General features: G+C 39.2%; 1 protein-coding gene across 1 annotated transcript in view; it reads right to left on the minus strand.

Annotated features, from left to right (window-relative positions):
• Positions 1–19412, minus strand: part of b4galnt4a (beta-1,4-N-acetyl-galactosaminyl transferase 4a) — a 149388-nt gene that overhangs the window by 42205 nt on the left and 87771 nt on the right. Inside the window, exons 7-8 of the mRNA XM_072436028.1 lie at positions 16653–16720; positions 2628–2706 (exon numbers count right to left, since the gene is read on the minus strand). Of these exons, the coding sequence (XP_072292129.1) occupies positions 2628–2706; positions 16653–16720 (147 nt within the window). The remainder of the gene's footprint in view (positions 1–2627; positions 2707–16652; positions 16721–19412) is intronic.

The raw sequence follows: 19412 nt of genomic DNA on the forward strand, positions 1-19412 counted from the left end.
ATTTTGTTTGGTACACAGTAATCCTTTTTACAATGTCATACCAAACTGACCTAACAAACCAGAGGAAGTGGCATACACCGTCTCCCACCAGACCAATTTACTCATTACAAAACCATGACAACCACAGCCAACCAATCAGAGTTGAGAAAGAAAAAGCCTGGAGGGTAAAGGCCTAGAGAGATGAGGAAGTGTAACCAAGGTTAAAAAGCTGTGAAATGATTAATGGCTTATATAGGAATGAAACAACAAACGAAACAACAACTATGACAGGACAGTTGAGCAGATTAAGACTTGGATCGGTGCAAAGAGTAATAAAGAAATGCATGAGGACGATAATAGCCAGGGGTCCTCAAGCACACGGAATATAAACGTTACCCTCGGGGCCGCAGAATGGACAATTAAGCTTTGAGAAAAGGAGAACAAAAAGTCTTAGCATTAGCCGCTCTGCCTGGCTGATGGTCACAGTGATGGAGATAACCTGGGGCTTGTTAAAAGAATCATCGCACGCACGCTCCAATGAGCTCTCTTCATCGTCCGGCTCGGCTTTGAGTCTGCTATGTGGGACCTTAACATGAAATGTGATGTGAGAAAAGTAAAAAGAGAAAATCACATATTAAACGTGCACTATGTCATTTTGTTTCCGTTCATAGATGTTTTTGTTTATTTATTGAGACAGGGACACTGCACAAAATACTTTAACCTTAACAGGAGAGATGCAAATGTGTGTAAATGCATGCGGCATTAAACTTAAATGAGCTGTACCCAACTGTTTTCCATGTTGTGGGAAGTGCACTGCTTGTCTGCTTGTTGTTGTTAGCATTACCATGACGACAACTCTGGCCTCAGAGAGTTGTGAAAAGAGCTTATCAACTTATCGCGGTGAACATTCAGGATGCTCAGGCATTAGGTAAGTGACCAAGACATGTCGACAGCTGCAGAGATAAAAATTAACTATTATTTTATTAATATTATAATCTTATCTTTTATGGCAATAAAAATCACTTACAGCGCTTTTAACTATGTTGCATTTAGCAGGTGTTTTACAGCTGAAAAGCCAGGCATTATTTGTATGATTTGACCCGTGACTTGGCGTGGTGGCGTTATCTGTTTGACTCCAGAGATGGATACGTAGGTTAAATGTAGAGATGCACCGATATATCAGCACAATATCTGTATCAGCCGATATTTACATCATTGAGTAATCAATATCAGCCAAAAGCATCGATACAAGTTATGCTCCGGTAATGAAACAGGAAGAAAACAACAGCTCAGTGAACGGAGGCTTTTTGCTACTTTATTCTATAACTATAATCGCTTCATTTTGAGAAAATTATCCAAGAATGGCAGTTACAGACTTTTAAAATCCCTAGATAATTAAATATGTGCGCAACTAAATCACACACACTAATTCACTTGCGACTCACAATAAATACAATGTTTTTAATGTATTTTTTTTACATAATTAGACTTTTCTCAGTTGAGACATGTTTACTTCAAATAACTTTAGTGTGAGTGGTTTTAAGAAGAAGAGCGGAGCGAATACTGTGTGATCAGAAAGACTAACCAAGCAACACAATGATGACAAACGGACTGGAGAGGTCCGGAGCCTTTTAGTCTGATAAATAATCTAAATAAAAAAGGAAGAATGGAAAAGACTGAATAATTACCAATAAAGAATAATCACATTAAAGCCTACCTATATAAACATATTCCAAATGTAGGTTATTATGTATTCAAGTAGAGTGCTGTGACTTTTTTGGATGGACAGCAGACTTGGGGTGTTCATCAACATTTGCACGCAAAAGTGAAAAAAATAGAAGAAAAGAAACATGCCAGGGCGAGTGTTTCGAACCCCCGAGAGACATGATGGCCGAATGTCTATCCTACTGCACTGGACACATATTGTAGAGGCTGTGTTGTCCTCCGAGCGCATGCACAGACCACTAAAAACCACTGCTGTCCGCTCACGTTAAGGAGCAGAACATGAACGGACCTCTGAACATGGTCCGAGAATGAAAAGGAGGCAGGAGAAGAACCAAGTTTACTGTGCAGTGCGGCTCAGTGGCCTTTAGTGTGTAGTGGCCGCTAAAAGACATCTTGACTTCCAGCCAAGCTTCAGCAGCAGAAGTGAGGTGAAAACAGGCTTATTTGGATATATTTCTGAATAATTTCAATATAGTTGTCATTCTAAATTGTATTGGTCGATCACTGCTGGCTTTGATTGCCCCGACCGCACGACAGCGATGTGTTCCCACTGGTTCTATACATTTTAAAATAGATTTGATCCTAATTTTAGAACAAACTTATAAAATGGAATGTGTTTACAGTTATATTTAAGTATCTAAAATTAAAAAATGCAAGTATTTAGAATAACTTATAGAAAACATGATCTAATATTGGTTATCGGCCCGAGCTTTTCCCAAGAACATCTGTATCAGTATCGCTCTAAAATCTCCATATCGGTGCATCCTTAGTTAAATGTATAACAGGCAAATGTTGACTGATGACAAACACAAACGAAACGGTGATGTAGAAACTGAAGGAGGAAGTTGATTTTTTTTTTTACAGAATTGTTATGACGATGCAGCTCTCTTTGATCTTTCTTTAACAGAATCAGAAGCACCTACCCCAACTTCAACATGATCCGATCCCTTGTCATCTTGCTTGTGGAGGATTTCAAAGAAGTACCGTCTCGAAGAAATCAGGCTGGCGGGAGAGGAAAAGAGGGAGAGAAGAAGAAGAAACATTTGATTACATATTTGCAGCCTATAAAACTATTTATTAGACAACAATAGCTGCAGGCAAGATTCTTAACAAACCCCAATGTAACCAGGAAAACAACTTGAGCTTCGATGAAAGCGTACATCAAGTGGCAAACTGTAAGGTTAATCACGCCCTGACGTAATTTGGCGTTAGAGGGAAGATGGCAGCGAGCAGGCAGCCGTCCCAGATATTGTATTATGCCTGAGGTGATGAATAAAATACTCCTTCTGATGCGGTGAGGAAATCGATTCGTCACATAAGTCAACATTTTACGCTAAGCATTTCTGAGGAAGGAAATGTTAGAACTGGTTTGTGCCGCTGATCAATGCCCTCCACGTTTACAGTGAGTAATAGAGTGTTGTTTAATGTGGACAATAGAGCGGGCATCTGCTGCTCAGTGAGAGACGGAACAACAAAGCTCGTCTTCACGCGCCATTAAGTCCGTGCTGACATAAAAATCATACATGAACAGATGCCGGGTGATAGGAAGCACATGGTTGTGAGCGAACTCAATTTAAAACTCAAAATCCCGCACATATTTAATAAGGAAGTTACTGTCCATGTTTCCAAAATCCTGTGTGCAGAATGAGTGAATCATGAGTAATTTATCTACAAAAAGTAAAGGTATTCTGTTTGTAAGGAACATTAAGTAAGTTTAAGATAAGATAAGATAAGATATTCCTTTATTGTCCCACATGGGGAAATTTCATTGGTGCAACGCAGGTAGATACAGAGGTAGATTTCGTATCTTTATAGCAAAGATGCATTGTTAAAGGTGCACTATGTAACTTTTCCTGTTGTTATTGCTTTGCCTGCATTGTCCCACAGACTGGCATTAAACTGATGTGTTTGTTGTTTAAGTTTCTTTACCAGTAGACTCCATCTTCAGCCTGATTAATGCACGGTGAAGTAAATAATTGAGTTCTGTGGGATTAACATATATGCAACAGTCTATTAAAAAATTATCTCCAGAACATTTTTAATCAAGTTGGCCTGATATGATTCCCATGTATCACTGCAGCATACTTTATATTCACTTTTATGGTATTATATGGGGACCATTTCATATTTGACAAGGCAATATGCTTCAGTTTTCTTCAGAAAAAAATCGCTGCTTTTATCTTTGATTAAAGCATCATAATGCAAAATTTAACCATGAATCACAAAGTATTAGAAATATCAAAGATTACTAAGCCTTTTTTGTCTTTGTCAACAAACTTTATATTGCTTACCCAGACAACCAGAGTTCATAAACTTTTTCATTCCATTTGTGTTATGATTGAGAGGAAAGGGCAGTGGTCACGTGTCGGCTGGATGAGAAGCCGTCATGAGGCCGCCTCGTCCCATGTCCCATAAATCATTGCAGGTGCAGGGAGCAGAGACAGTGCACTAAGGTCACTCCCTCATGAATAGGAAACACATCTGAATGCAGCTGCCCAAATGGCCCGTGTGTGAGGCACTGACAGTCCGCAAGTAATGACCCACAAGTGACATTGGTTCTTGAAAAAAAAAAAAAAAACATGTCCTGGGAGGGAGGATAAACATATCAGCGCAAAATTGATTGTAGAAGAACTGACTAATAAAAACACGTCTTGTTTGAAATACACTGCGGTCGGTACAGTTTGATTTGACCGCTTCTGTTGTTCGAGGCCGTCACAAAAACATAAAGAGCAGAACGTAGTAAGGTGTCTATGATGGATGATGGACAATATGACTGTTCATGTTAATGCAGGAGTAATTTCATAGCTGTTGTTATGGAAATACTGACTCACCCCATTACAATTTTAGCATTAGCCTGTAATTGGCCAGTACATTTTCTTCTTCAATGAGGACCATAATAAAACTATGTATAAAAAAACCACATATACACATACATAAAGAGTTGAATGTAGTAAGGTGTCAATGATGGATGATGGACAATAATATGACTGTTCATGTTAATGCAGGACTAATTTCATATCTGTTATTATGGAAATACTGACTCACCCCATTACATTTAGCATTAGCCTGTAATTTGCCAGTACATTTTCTTCTTCAATGACGACCATAATATATAAAAAACACAGACAATATACTTTCTAAATGGCATGGTCTGGTTAGTACATGGATGGGGGAGGTGCCACGGTGCAGAGGTTGTGTCGTGGGTCAAGACACGTGCCCCACCTCACCCCCAGTGCCCATGTCTGCTGCTAAATGAATGAGAGTGAATGTGGGACAGTAGATGAGACGTAGACAATAATGAATCCTATACTTAAATCACAAATCTAATCACAACTGCAATACTGGTCATACACTTCCCTGTCTCGACCACATTAAAAAACATCCTGAACAGCATTCGAGATCATTAGTGGTTTTCAGATTTTAAAATGTCATGAAGAAGAAGAGCCAAGTCTTTTTTTATTATTAGATTGTTTTCTCATGAGAAATAACTAAAGGTCAATTCACAAAAACCTAATCCATTTCTATCTCGCTGACTCTTTATCTTGATATTACAACCTAAACAATTGCATTTTAATTATATTTATATTTGCTGCCTCGTAATTATGTATTTTTTTTCATTAGCCTATGGTACTATGATGTCATCAGAAACCAGTGTTGGGGAGATTACTTTCAAAATGTTTTTAGTTACAGAATACTTCACAATTCAAATGTGTTTTGTAACTTATTTGTTTTCTTGGCCCAGTAAAAGTACTGTGTTCTGAATAATTACTATACATTCATGTTGAGCTGCATTATAATTAGCGGTACCGATGTCAAAGGAAAAGCTTTGGCCGATAACTCATATTATTTTCTATATGCTGTTATGGTTATTTTAAGCACTTGTATTTTTATTTTTTTTATCAAAGAAATATACTAGTTATTTAAGAAAATATATTCTAAAAGGATCAAATCTATTCTAAAATGTGTTAGAACACATAATACCCTTCTTTGGGGAAAGCAATGGAAAAAAGGTATGATATGGCATATGCAGCACTTTGTTTAGATATAGGTAGGCAATTGACTATAATATGAATATTCTTTATTGAATACTTTTCCATTCTGTGAATTTCTAACTTCCACGTGTCATCGACCTGTTGCTCCGCCTCAGCAGCAGTGACAGTCTCCTCCTCTCTGTGTCTGATCACACACTTCTTTAAACCTCTCACACTAAAGTTATCTGGAGTTGACATGTCTAAACTGATCGTTTAGGAGTAAAAGTAGTCAAATAATAATAAACATTGCATTTATTGCCGGTCGCGAGTGAATTCGTTGCGCTTATATTTAATGAGAAGTTTTGTCTAAAGCTTTTCTAAAGCTTTTAAAAGTCCTTTGTCATTTCTGGGTCTTTTGGCTCTGGATTAAAGTTTACAGTCTGTTCTGTTAGAATAAAGCAGCCTTTGTCCATGAAGCTGTTGTTTTCTTCCTGTTTCTGAAGAGAGGCAGAGTTAACTCTTTCATTACCAAGGCGTAACATCACACACTGATATCGGGGCTTTTGGCTGAAACCAATATTACTCAATGACGTGACTATTGGCCGATACCCATACTTGGCAGATATATCGGTGCACCCCTAATGATAATATGGTGTAAAAATGTGACACGGGATTTTTTTTTCTCACTAATTTGAGAAGGAAAAATTGCACAGGCACAAACCACAAGCTACAGCAAATTAGCTGTATTCTGAATACCACCAAAGAAAAATGAATACATTCTGTATTTACTTCCAAACACAAGCCAGTGTCAGTGTAAAAGACAAAAATAAAACACGACAGATCTCCAACTCAAACCTCAAGGCCTTAATAAACTATTACTGCATCTCCCTGTATGAGAGAATTCTTAATTATATTTCATCCCCAATTAATTTAATTTAGAAAATGAGTGGCAAGTCTGAATGCACGCTGCTTTCTAAAATAGCCTTGCGCATGACCAGAGATCATGTGCCACCCTTCAATATTATCCCTCGATAAAACCATGCTCTGTCAGTCAATCATGTTTACTGCATGTGCCGGGGGATTGCTCTCCTCATTCTTCCCCCCTCCTGTCAAGTTTGTGAGGCATTAGAGAAACACAACCGCCAGTCATCCAGCAGCACCAACTTCAACCGCCAGAGAAGCAGGCGAGATTGGCAGCTCGGCAGATTCCTAACGCTGTTTACCTGATGCAAGATGGAAGATAAGACAATGCATACAAAGCCATAAAAAAGAAATCACGCGGATGCTGGAGATAGTGGAGCGCTATCGGCAGAAGCAGAGAAAACAAAGGAATGATATGCCACAGCGACTGATAAATAAACACTGCTGGGAAGATGGAAAACTTTTTCAGCAAGTTTGGGGTTGTTTTTGTAATTTGTTTGGTACCATTTTTTTGATTTGCAATTGGATGCACTGGCAGGTGAAGTGCTTCCATGTTTCTTTTATTTGTTTAGATGACAATGGTGCATTATGTCAAATGATTTGACAAAAAAACACATAAAAAGTATTAAAGGGGACGTACCCCGCCTAAGGCCTGAAGTCACTGGAATAGGCACCCGCGACCCCGAAAGGGAACAAGCGGTAGAAAATGGATGGATGGATGGATGGATATTATGCAAAATAGATTTAAAATATGTTATAATAGTCAGTGGACATATCTCTATAATCATTTTTTTGGGGATCAATAATGATTCAATAGATTTTCACTATAGCAGACCCATTTTCTTACATTTGTAATATGCCTATTGCCGCATTTATTCAATCGTTTTAATTCAGGGTCCTGTGGGATGTTTGCAGTTCCATATCGAGCATGGTTTTCTTTGTGCCACATTTGAAAAGACTTAATCGCTGGGGATATGAGCTGCATTAATCATTACTGGGCTAAATAAAGATAAGATGATGAGTCTAAGAAATGAGAATAATACGGTTGTCATGAAAAGGCCTTCAGAAGGTGGAAAAAGTCTATTCTCTGCAACGATTTGTGTTTAACTGCACCAACTGGACGCGCAAAGAGACCCACTTCTGTCACAGAGAATGTGCGTAGGCGTGCACAGCCTGGCCACAACACACTGATGGATGACGAGACAGGCTGTGGTCTGAAGAAAAGGAGGAATGAAAGACGATGGAGGTGTGTGAAGAGGCGGGATGGCAGATGAGAAGCACAAACAGTGAGGGAATAACGAACAGGAAAAATACATTAGGGTGAATTTTGCGGTATGCCTGAGGAAGCAAAGCCATAAAAAGCACATTGAGGGGCAAATGAGAGATGGAAGGGGAGTGAAACGCTATTAGAATGAGACGCAGACGACGAGTAGAGAGCCAAAAACAAAAGTCTAATTGCCTGACTAATTGGCGTCTTTGTTCCCCGTTTCCCTTCATAGAGGCAGACAAAAGGATCTCGACCAGGCTGGATAACACTAGATAGGACTCACTCAGAGCTCAAAGTCGCACAGATGTGGACTGTAAAATATTTATTCGGCACATGGAAGTATTTTTACTCCCACTAGGAGAAAAAGGAATAGATTGTAGGAAGGAAAGCGAGTTCTCTATGGACACAAGCAGGTGGAGGGATCCCATCGGAAAAGTTACACTGCAGGGCTGATTGTAAATCGTGTAAATCGATTGTACAATTATTGCTCGATTCAAAGACAAACATGTTGCAGTGAAAAATACTACTGGGTTATGTTCAGAATTATAAGTGCACTTGTTTTATTCTGCACAACCTGGTCTGTACTTTCTCTACAGGCAAATGCTGTGATTTCAATAATGATTATGATTTTTACATAATTCAGAAGTGCACCGTTGATATTTGAATGGTCATTGCAGCTTATCAAATAAATGGAAACAACTGCAGAGATTAAATTACGTGTTCCCGCTAGTGTCACAATATCAAATTTTAGTGTTATGATTATTGTGAGAAGAAACTTCCCCATTCATTAATTATTCATGATTGTTGGCACCAAACAAGACTAAACAACAGTAAAATACCTGCTTTTCTCTCATTCTGAATGAGAGAAAAATCAGATTACAATTCCTCACTGATCTTTCTGAATGATAAAGTTAATACACACTTATAATGGTATCAGAGTTAACACAAACAGCCAGATATAGTAACAGCTTTTTACATTTTGAATAGATTGAACTGAAAAAAAATGTTTTCTTCTAAAATTGTCACATTTATTAGCTTGTACTATTAAATTCAGACCTGAACAATCACGATTATGGATTACCCAAATAACCTTGACATCCCTAGTTGCCACAAATCAGCCCATATGAGTGTAACCCGCATCACTTTTAGAAACTTCTGCAATGCGCCAAATATAAAATTGGCATACTGTTCACACTTTAAATTTCACCGTGTTCTGCATCACTGTAATAAATTAATCTCCCTTTTGTGAAATTTGAGCACAATCCAACTACGCCCAGCTTCCTCTCATATTCATCACTGTGTCTAATCTGGCCACAGCCATTTCCTTCTTCAGCGGTACAAGTATCTCTTCTCAATTTCTCATTAATGTTCGCTGAATGTTTCTCTTCTGCCTGTGTCTAATACCCACAGGTAGTCTTGATATGAAAAGGCAGCTCTCCATGGTGAGTGCTCTCTTCTCAGGCGCATTAATGACACCAGTGTTTGCAGCTGCCCCAAGGAGACACAAACCTCACTCTCCTCCCCATTGCGACTCTCCCCTCTTCACCCCATCGCTCACGCTTTTTTCTAATCCATCAGAGATCCATCACGGCGCTCTTCCCCGCAGCCTTCATAAATCCCCCTCCCGTCTGCGTGCTCGCCTTGAATGTGTCCCCTTGCTCCCTCGTCCTTATTTTCGACATCCTTTTCCCTGGTTGTAAAAAGCTCCACGTAGAAGGGTACGATTTTGTTTCCAAATTGCAAGTCTCTTTTGTTGGTTCCCTTGGGTGCGATTGACTCTCATTATCGTTTTTACAGCATAATAAAGATGATCATTGTTTTCCTGCGCTGTGACCGTAGACTGGGCCAAAATACAACAGATCAGTGGTGCAGTTTAAATCTAGATTTGCTCAACGATGAATTAAAATTCATTGTATAACGTAATGTTTTAGGCATGAAACATCTGAGCGGAGTGGAAGTGTTGCTGCAGCTAGACTTCTAACAGGATCAATGAAGGAGCTATCTATCTATGAATCTATCAATCTACTCTATCCGTCCCTCCAAGTACTGTATGTATCTATCTATGAATCTATCAATCTACTCTATCTGTCCCTCCAAGTACTGTATGTATCTATCTATGAATCTATCAATCTACTCTATCTGTCCCTCCAAGTACTGTATGTATCTATCTATGAATCTATCAATCCATCTACTGTATCCATCTAAGTACTATATAGATCTATCTACTGTATTTATCCTTCTAAGTACTATATCGATCTATCTACTGTATCTATCCATCTAAGTACTATATCGATCTATCTACTGTATCTATCCTTCTAAGTACTATATCGATCTATCTACTGTATCTATCCTTCTAAGTACTATATCGATCTATCTACTGTATCTATCCTTCTAAGTACTATATCGATCTATCTACTGTATCTATCCTTCCAAGTACTACATCGATCTATCTACTGTATCTATCCTTCTAAGTACTACATCGATCTATCTACTGTATCTATCCCTCTAAGTACTATATTGATATATCTACTGTGTCTATCTACTGTATGTATGTATCTATCTAAATACCTCATAAATAATGTACGGTACATATTTTCACCCACTCCGGAATCAGCCAACACCCAAAGGATCCAATCACTTTATCTGGTAAGAAACCACATTTTTTAAACCCTGGACTTACATCTAAACTAAAGAGTACACTCAAAATCTGGCCAAATGCCTACAGCAAACATTTTTTTATCTTTAACAAAATAATGTGTACTTTGTGTCCAACACCTGTGTACCTGTAGTACTCTTCATCTCCTACTGTCTGCCCGTCTGGCCACTCACCACCAATGATGAGCTGGAGCCTGTGCAGACTTTACAACAGGTCTTTAAGGATTCATTGTACTCTTCCTGGCTGGCTCCACCACTGCACAGAGCTGCAATAATGTAATGCAGTGACATTTGAAAACTGACTGAATACCATCAGTAAACACACTGAATCGTTTGCAGGGGCAGCTCCCAGCGCTGCCTTTAGAAACACCTTTGGACAGAGGTCTTTCTACACAAATGCTTCTTGGCTGAAAGCTACACTGTGGTTGCCTGCTGCTTGTTGTGAATAATGTCGTTTCTCTGCACTAAAAAACTGTTGTCTATTCTGGTATAAATTGTAGCGAAAAATATGTAAACATAATACTGTATGTTGAGTATTCCCAAAGGCAAGAAAAAACAGGAATACATCCTTAAGGTGAGTATCACTTTGTATCATATTCCAGTTCTTTTTTTATGATGTTTGTGATTTCCTTGCATCTGGTGTTGTATTGAGTAGAAAACAGACTTTAAGAACACAAAGGGAAAAGTGACCCCCAGTACCCCATGGCCTTCTACTTCCAATTTGCTGGTCACACAAACATCAACACACATAAAGTCATGATAACTGAATCTGTTCCCAAACCAGTGCGAGGAGGGGATCGGCTCTCTCTCTTACGCCAATGCGAAACATTTTGGATTGTGAACTTAAAAGCTACTGAATTTCCTACTACTACTGCTACTGAATGATGACACTGACTTCTCTCCTTTTTTATAGCCCTGATGAACAAACTCGTTTAACTGTGTGAGAGGATGTCCAGCTTGTCTGTAGGGGACGCCCATTTGAGCCACTGCATTACATTGTATTTTTGTATTTTTCATGATTGTATTATTGTCAAGTTAGTACACTTAAACATACTTAGATTGTGTTGTAAACATTTTGTTTACTATGTTTTTTCATATTGTTAAACTTAAGAGGTGGAGCCGCCGGCCCCTCTCTATAAAAAGAGGCTCCCACAGAGCTGAATACGCGTATTTGAGCTACAATAAAAGCTTTTTATATTCTTTTGTAATTGTGCCTTGGTTTTTCTTGTCTTTGCGAACACTCAACATAATATGTTTATATATTTTTTGCTACAATTTATACCTGAATAGACAACTGTTTTTTTGTGCATGAATCTCCCCTCCAATTGAGCACCTCTTATAATTTGACTGTTTTTGGACATTTAAGTGCCCACGCAGCAATCCTCATTTCTATTTCTATCTTCTATTCCACTGTCCTTGCTGCAGAGCTGGAACTGGGCGTTTTTAACTGAGCCAGACCTGATTAATGTATTTTTTATCTTTTTTCTTGCATAAAATTAAAAATGAAATTGTGAGCTATGTCACATAGTGTGGAGCTAATAGGGGTCATAGCAACCCCACAGATTCTCAACATGAGGTTTCTACATACTATGTTATTAATATGATGATATTGAATACATCACGGCTTGTAACCTGTCAAATACATAATATATGGGTACCCGGGAGGTGGCATGTAATTCCAATCATTCCTCAAAGTGGATAACCTTCTGTCTCCTTCGTCCACATACGTTCTGCCAAGAAGCCGGGTCGCGTCACAGTTACTTGTGCCTTCTGCCAATCAAATGTCTACCATTTTTTGACAGGGTTGGACCGGTGTTAGAAGACCTCAGACACTCCCATTAAACATGAGCCACACACATTAGAGACATAAATGACAGTCTCAGCAGGCCAGCGTCAGTCACAGAATCAGATGGTGTAGAGGCCTTTATTCAGTTACCCCGAGAAGAGTGAGGCGAGTATTGAATTAGGGATTTCTATTTACTAAAGCGACGCAAAATATTGTAAAGACTTTATCAGTATTAGGCAAAAGATCTACTCAAATTAAGTATGGCGGGTTGTCATCGTTGGGATCCACACTTAGCACATACATATACAGGACCAAGACTGTTTGATGTGAAAGCTTCTCACTCATATTCTGATGATGTCATAGTCACAAGTGCTATACTTTCAGTTGAAATGCTTGAACCTCCACAGCAGCTAATAGCCAGCAGTACTTATGTGATTCAATTATAGATACTGAGATGCCACTGTAAAATAACTGGCTGTTCTCCAGGTTTTTCTTTATTGTTGCTGGGGGAGTCCTAGTTAACTCACTCTTAACAACTATAATCTGTCTCTGGAAGGCAAATAGTATAAGCAATGAAATAGCGAAAAAGCACATCATCGCCCACATGTCTGAGAGAACTGGGCCGAAATGCCATTTGCAGCAATTTGCAAAGTGCAATCTGGTCTGTAAATGCCAGCGACAGCACTACACATGGCCCAGGGACCATCGTTTGCCCTTTACCCTAACCTTCCTCTGTCAAAATGTCAAAGGTCAATTTTAATTTTATCATTAGATTTATAAGTAATCAATAAATAAATAAAACTACTTATCTCTTCACTCAAAAGTAAAGGCCCTCACAGTGACAGGCTTTAAATTGAATTTGTATTTATTTTCTGTTTATGTCCTGACCTGAATCCGCTGGTTTAGCACCACCACTACCTTTTAACAACATTCTTTCTAATCTTCAAGATCATGTCAATCATGTGCTATTCTAAGCTTGACAAATGCCTGACATCAAAGATAGTGTCAGAATGGATAAATAGTCAGCACTTCAGACTTTGAGACTTTTAAAAGTCCAAGCTCTCTGTCAATCCATTCTGAGGCTCCACTCGAGGTATCACCCAGCAAAGATAATGTTGACACAGTTATCCAGGATTTTTATCTCACTGCGTCACTGTCACTCAACAGGCTGTTGTGACAGCACCAAGCCACGAGTGCCAGCAATCAATTCACAGATCTGAGCTGGGCAGAAAAAGAAGGATACAGGTGCTAGACTTAGAGTGTTGCTTTAAGTGAAAAGCAAAAAGTTACGCTTGTACTGCACAAGGTTCTCACTTCTCTACAAGTTACCCTATTCGGAAAACAAGAGGTATTTCAAATACTTACTTGCAATAGACATGTTTTTAGAGACACTGCTCTGATGATGAAGTTTCACTAAAACCTTCTGGATTGTATTATTTATTCTTTTTTAAAGGATTTTTGGCCCGTGGGCTTTATTGGACGGGACAGATGAGAATGAAATGGGGGATGAGAGAGAAGGGAGGACATGCAGTAAATTGTCGAAGTCGGGAATCGAACTCACGACACTGCGTCCGGCTGCACATGGAGCCTGGCACACGTATGTTGATGTTGTAGTGCTGATCCATGAGAACATCCAGTCTGGTGGTATACTATAATAAGACTAGTACCACATGCTATCAAGTTTAAGTAGTTGATTAGACAGGGTGTGTTCAGGTTTAGACAAGCCCTTAAGTAGAGTTCCATTTCCAATTATGAAACCTCAATGTATGCTTCTAAACCCTAAGCTTAGACAATAAATGTTAGCGTGATGTAAGAAGAGAAAGATCATTTTAGTACAAAGCTTACCTTGTCACACATCGAAACAATTATCCCTTTAGGCTACAAATGTGTGTCAGAGCAACGTTTGAAGCCACACAAACATCAGACTGGTTCCCACGTGATTGTAACCTCTGCATCTTTGTTAAAATAGTGTTGCATCGGAAATACTCATCAAACCAGACTATACATTTACAACCAGAAAATGTTCTCGCTCAAAAGAAAGAGTGAGGTTCACCAAGTTGAAATCCAAAGTTTGTTCTGACTTCAGAGTCACTTAGACACATAAACAGCACGAGTCATTAGATCCAGGTGGCATGGACGACACCCAGAAGTGTGTTCAACCGTCCCACAATTCAATTTGCCAGAGCTTCCACTGTTATGGATCAAACTGTGACCAAAAAAACACCGTATACACACACACACACACACACACACACACCCCTCGCAATTGATGTAAACGGTTTCCAATACAGATCCCGTTACCTTTCCAATTCCTTTTAACAGCTTAGAATTCACTTCCCCAAATGTAATGGCGATTCCAGGCTGGGAACGCTATAGGTAGAGCCATAAAAGGGAAGGGAGGAAACTGCGAGTCAATGAAACATAGAATGAGAAGCTGATGGGAAAAATATGGCACCATTTGCTGTGAATGAGTTTAGCACATCTCAAAGAGCATCCATCCATGAGGCAGAGAAATGCACAGGGAGCGTTAAGTGAAGGGCACTGGTTTTGTAAAGAGTAAATACTATATCTAGGGCTGTAAAGAGACATGTGTATGAATGTGTCCTCTTGTTTTCTGACTCTGAGTGCATCGTACAGCGACCTTTGATAACTGAAGTGCTTTAAGTGAACCTCTCAACAGCAATACGTTTCATCGTCTGACAATATGATTCAAGCCTGCAGCGGCCATTAGTCACTGCTCACTCAGCGCGGCTGCAGTGGGTCACCCAGCGCCAATGAACCGAGACGTATATATAACTGCAGTTGGAGGGCTGTGATGGAAGAAGGGTGCCACGTCTGAACTCACTGCAACTGTTTTCTGTTCCGTTTGGAGGCGACAATTTAAAGAAGCATTAGCACATTAATGGATCTGAATAGAAATGTTGAATGTGTGACTGCTGCTTCCCGCTATTTTGATAAAAGATCATGAGAGGTTTAAGAAGATAAATGGTGAATGCTGAATTGAATGAGGTCAATTGCGTAACTAGAAATGTTTGAGAGGAATAATCTTCAGGCTACAGGGCGGAAAAGGCAAATGGATCCCAGAGTTCCCCTTTTATTTGAATAATGTTCAAGTCATTTACTGAATATCTGACCAGGAACAATTAGTTGATAAAATGTTGCTCTTGTGCTCTTGTGTAAGTGTTTTAAGTTTTTTTTGGGGTAAAAGACCACAGCCAGAGCAAGCGATGTAAGGCCAGAGACAATGAATAATGAGGCTTTTTGTCACAGTGTATTATCATAATGATTCAGTTATTATACACTGATAAAATCTGAAAAAGATAAACTCTTAGATAGAATAGACCTTACCATGCAATTATGTTTTGTTCACTTCTGCATAAATCCTTTGCTCATTTAAAACTAATCTCACTGCATTTTAAGAATTCACATTTAAACAGGTCAAGGTAATAATAGGAAATTATCAAATATTGTTTGCCAAAAGGAACAGGAAACGTTTAGCGCCTTTAAAATAAATAATATCCTCTTTGTTTGTGAAATGTATTATTTTCAAGAAGACCAGCCTATGTTCTTACATTATTATTTAAGAAGTTATTGAAGTAATGGTTGCCAAGAAATATCTGCTCAATACAGAAAGACATCCAAGCTTTTAAGTATAAAAAATACAATTGAAAATAACATGCTTTTAGTTTAACAATAAAAGGAATGCATTTACTAATATATGCGAAGCACGTACATCTGCTTATTCTCTTTTCCTTGTCTGTTCAGGCAATAAATCATTTAACTCTGTGTTGCTTCTACAACTATTCCCCTTTTCTACTTTTCTACTATTCCCCTTTTCTACTTTTCCCCTTTTCTACTTTTCCCCTTTTCTACTTTTCTACTTTTCCCCTTCTCTACTATTCCCTTTTCTACTTACTCCTAGTCCTCTCACTGTTTTGCCTTGAGGTTGGATTCCTGCAGGGAAAGCCAGGCTCAATGAATCCCACGCACACATAAACACAGGTCTTGGCTCGCGTTCATTAGCTGCTGTCTAGATGTCTGCTCCTAAGAGAACAACACTAATGCTAATAAGCATTGTATACATCATATAATGTTCTGTATTCAGCATGTTGTAGTAATAGTAGAAGGCAGTACATGCATGTTGTATGTTTATCTGAATTGCGTACTTCAACTTGAGTTTTTATTTCCTTCACAGACTTATTTTTACACGATACAACCTAATTGAAATCCATCCATAATCTTTGACGTTTCCTTGCAAAATAACCAAATCCATTCTCTCCAGAGAGTAAAACCTCCATGGTTCAGTCATTTGTCACAAGAACAAAAAAAACAAAACACTGGTACTTACTGCACAGATTTGGAGGACTGAGATCTGAACTTGTTGAACTCGCCGGGAGCTGTCCACTCCGTGCCCAGCTGCAATAAACAAAAGTACAACATTAATCTTTGCAACCTTTATATTTACCAATTCATCAAACCTTATAGTGATGGATTTGAAACTCATAAAATTCTGATGGGCAAACAAACGAAAAGCTAAAGGCTACAAGCTCAAATAAATGAGAAAGACTAATTCTCTGCCAATTTGGGGTCTAAGAAAGTGGTTTACGGAGACCCCTGAGGTTGGTGCTCCAAGCCTGTTGTCAAATCGGCGCCCATTCATTTGAACAGCACGCCAGCAGGACTAATTAGGGCCCCCGCTGCCTCGGCGAGCACAGAGAGAGAATGGGGCGAGGATCACAGTGGGCATGCCCGCAATTGTTTATGCTGGCCACACTTGAGGGCTTCAAATCGGCCGGAAACTCAGTGGAGCCCGGTGGCAAGACACAACAGCTCCTCTTTCTTGTAAATATCACTGATCCTCACTTGGGCTGTGAAACATTTGACACACAAAGACTTGGACAACGTTTCAAGAGAAGAGCAATGTGTTTGGATGCTAGTGTGCAGAAAGTGGATTAAGATTCTCAATTACACTATGTAGTATTATTACCACATCATGATTTAGTGTCTGTTCCTGTGAAATTTCAGATAAGGCATTTTTAAATTTAAACAAAAAAGAAAAAATCTAAAGAAGAGCGAAAATACTGTATATCACAATAATCCAATATATTGTAAAAGCAAAAAAAAAATGCATAACATTTTCACCCAAAAGTGAGTTTATATTTACACCATTAGTAACGATGCAACACTGATGAAACAAGTGTGAATGTGTGTTGGCATGAAGTCACTAAGGGAAGAAATCCCAAAGCAAGCAGACCCCAGGCAGCATCAGAGGCAGCTGTGAGCACAAAGCGCTGCACTGTGCCTTCACCTCACACAGTACATTTCCACTCCTTGAAATAACATTCTCTTTTTCATAACATGCAAACACAAACATCCTAATGTCACTTACTGGTTCCAAACACAAGTACAGTCTAGTTTATGTTGCATTTTTATACAAAGTAAAGATCAAACACAGTGTGGTTTGCATACACACGTTGACAAAATCAGTGGGTTTCAGGGCCGCTGCCTGGCATTTGGGGGCCCTCAGTCATGCCCCAACCCATTTCAAATGTGTAAAATATGTAGGGCTTTGATGTCTGTAATACAACCTTGATGTGGCTTTTTATACATTGAATTTTGTAAATATTGCATGAATCACAATCTTAAGAGGTTTTCAACACAAATCATATAATTCTCTGTATTCTGGTGCAATAGTATGTAGTAATGTAATACAATGTAATACAATGTAATAGTATTAGCAACTCATTGCTCAGTTTATTATGAGGGCCCCCACAGTCCCTAAACGTCCCTGCTCCAAACCTGCACCAGCGTCAGTGGAAGCCCTGCTCCTGCTCTTCTGCAGAGCAGATTGAGGCTCTAGAACACACTCCTGAATGAAAAATATTGCCGCTTTCTTTTGCCCTTATGAAAACAAAATGTAGACATGTGTAAGAAGTTGAACCAGTTCGGTTTAGCAGATGCCACGGTGTCAGCTCCACGGTTTGCCGCACCAGCTGGACTTATTGAACATCTTGTTTCATTCTTTCTTTTTCTAATTGAATATGAGGCCAATATTACCATCTAAAGTATATTAATCAAATTTACAATCAGATTAAAACCCCAATATGTAGCACAGCTCCATTTCTCTGTGCAGTAGTTTGTGTGTCTGAGATGTCGTAGAGCAGATGAATGCAGCTCCAGAGCGTGGCCGCTGGACTTAAATACTCTGAACTTAGCTACAAACTCAAGAAAAAAAATGTACCACAGCAAAGATCACACCAGTGACAACATAGGACTTATTTTTGATCAAAGTGTCAGTGTGGAGAAGAAAAGATTCTGGTCAGTTAATGTTAGCACACAGGCTGGATTATATTCACTTTGGACAATCGTCTGAAGTTGGGATTAAAATAAATCTTATTTGTGAAGAGTTGTGATCAGGTTTGAGTGTTATAAATGTGTCCATTTTGATGCTTTGTTTCTTTTGTTCACTTTAGTTAGCGCTTAGCTCGTGAAATGCTAACACAACATCAATAACATCCACTCTGTTCTTTCAACGAAAACTGTTAAGTGATTATGGCTGTATCTGTGTTTACTGGACTCACGTTGTCGTGTAAATGAGTCGTGAAAAGAGGTGATAACTGTAGGAATGTACGTATATTACGTCATTACGTCATAAGGCGCTGGTACAGCTGGCAGCCCGGTGTAAACGCTCTCTCTTCTTTCTCACACTTATTGTGCTTTATCTCCTATATTTTGTAAATATAGTTGGTATATTTTTTCTATTTTACTGTACGATAGGGACACGCGCTGGAATAGTTTTTTTAATTCAACTGTTTTTGACTTTTTTCGGCTGGATTTGGGCGTTTTTCGCCCACCAGCCCCCCCCCCCCCCCCCCCCCCCCCCCCCGCGCCCTCCGGCCGCGCTAAAGTACGGCGTGTCGTCGGTACACGTTTATATACACGTTTATATGAAAGAGGAACTTCACGAACGATCGGGACACGCACTGGAATCGCTTTAAATTAACTTGTTTTGACTTTATTCGACTGGATTGAGTGTTTTCGTCGTGTCGTTGCGATGTGTCTTGGCTCTGAGTCCCCCGGCTCCGGCCCCGCCCCCCGGCCGGCGCCG

Source organism: Eucyclogobius newberryi, unplaced genomic scaffold, assembly GCF_026437365.1.
Source record: "Eucyclogobius newberryi isolate DKJ021-1_F unplaced genomic scaffold, fEucNew1.0.hap1 SCAF_7, whole genome shotgun sequence".
NCBI lineage: Eukaryota > Metazoa > Chordata > Actinopteri > Gobiiformes > Gobiidae > Eucyclogobius > Eucyclogobius newberryi.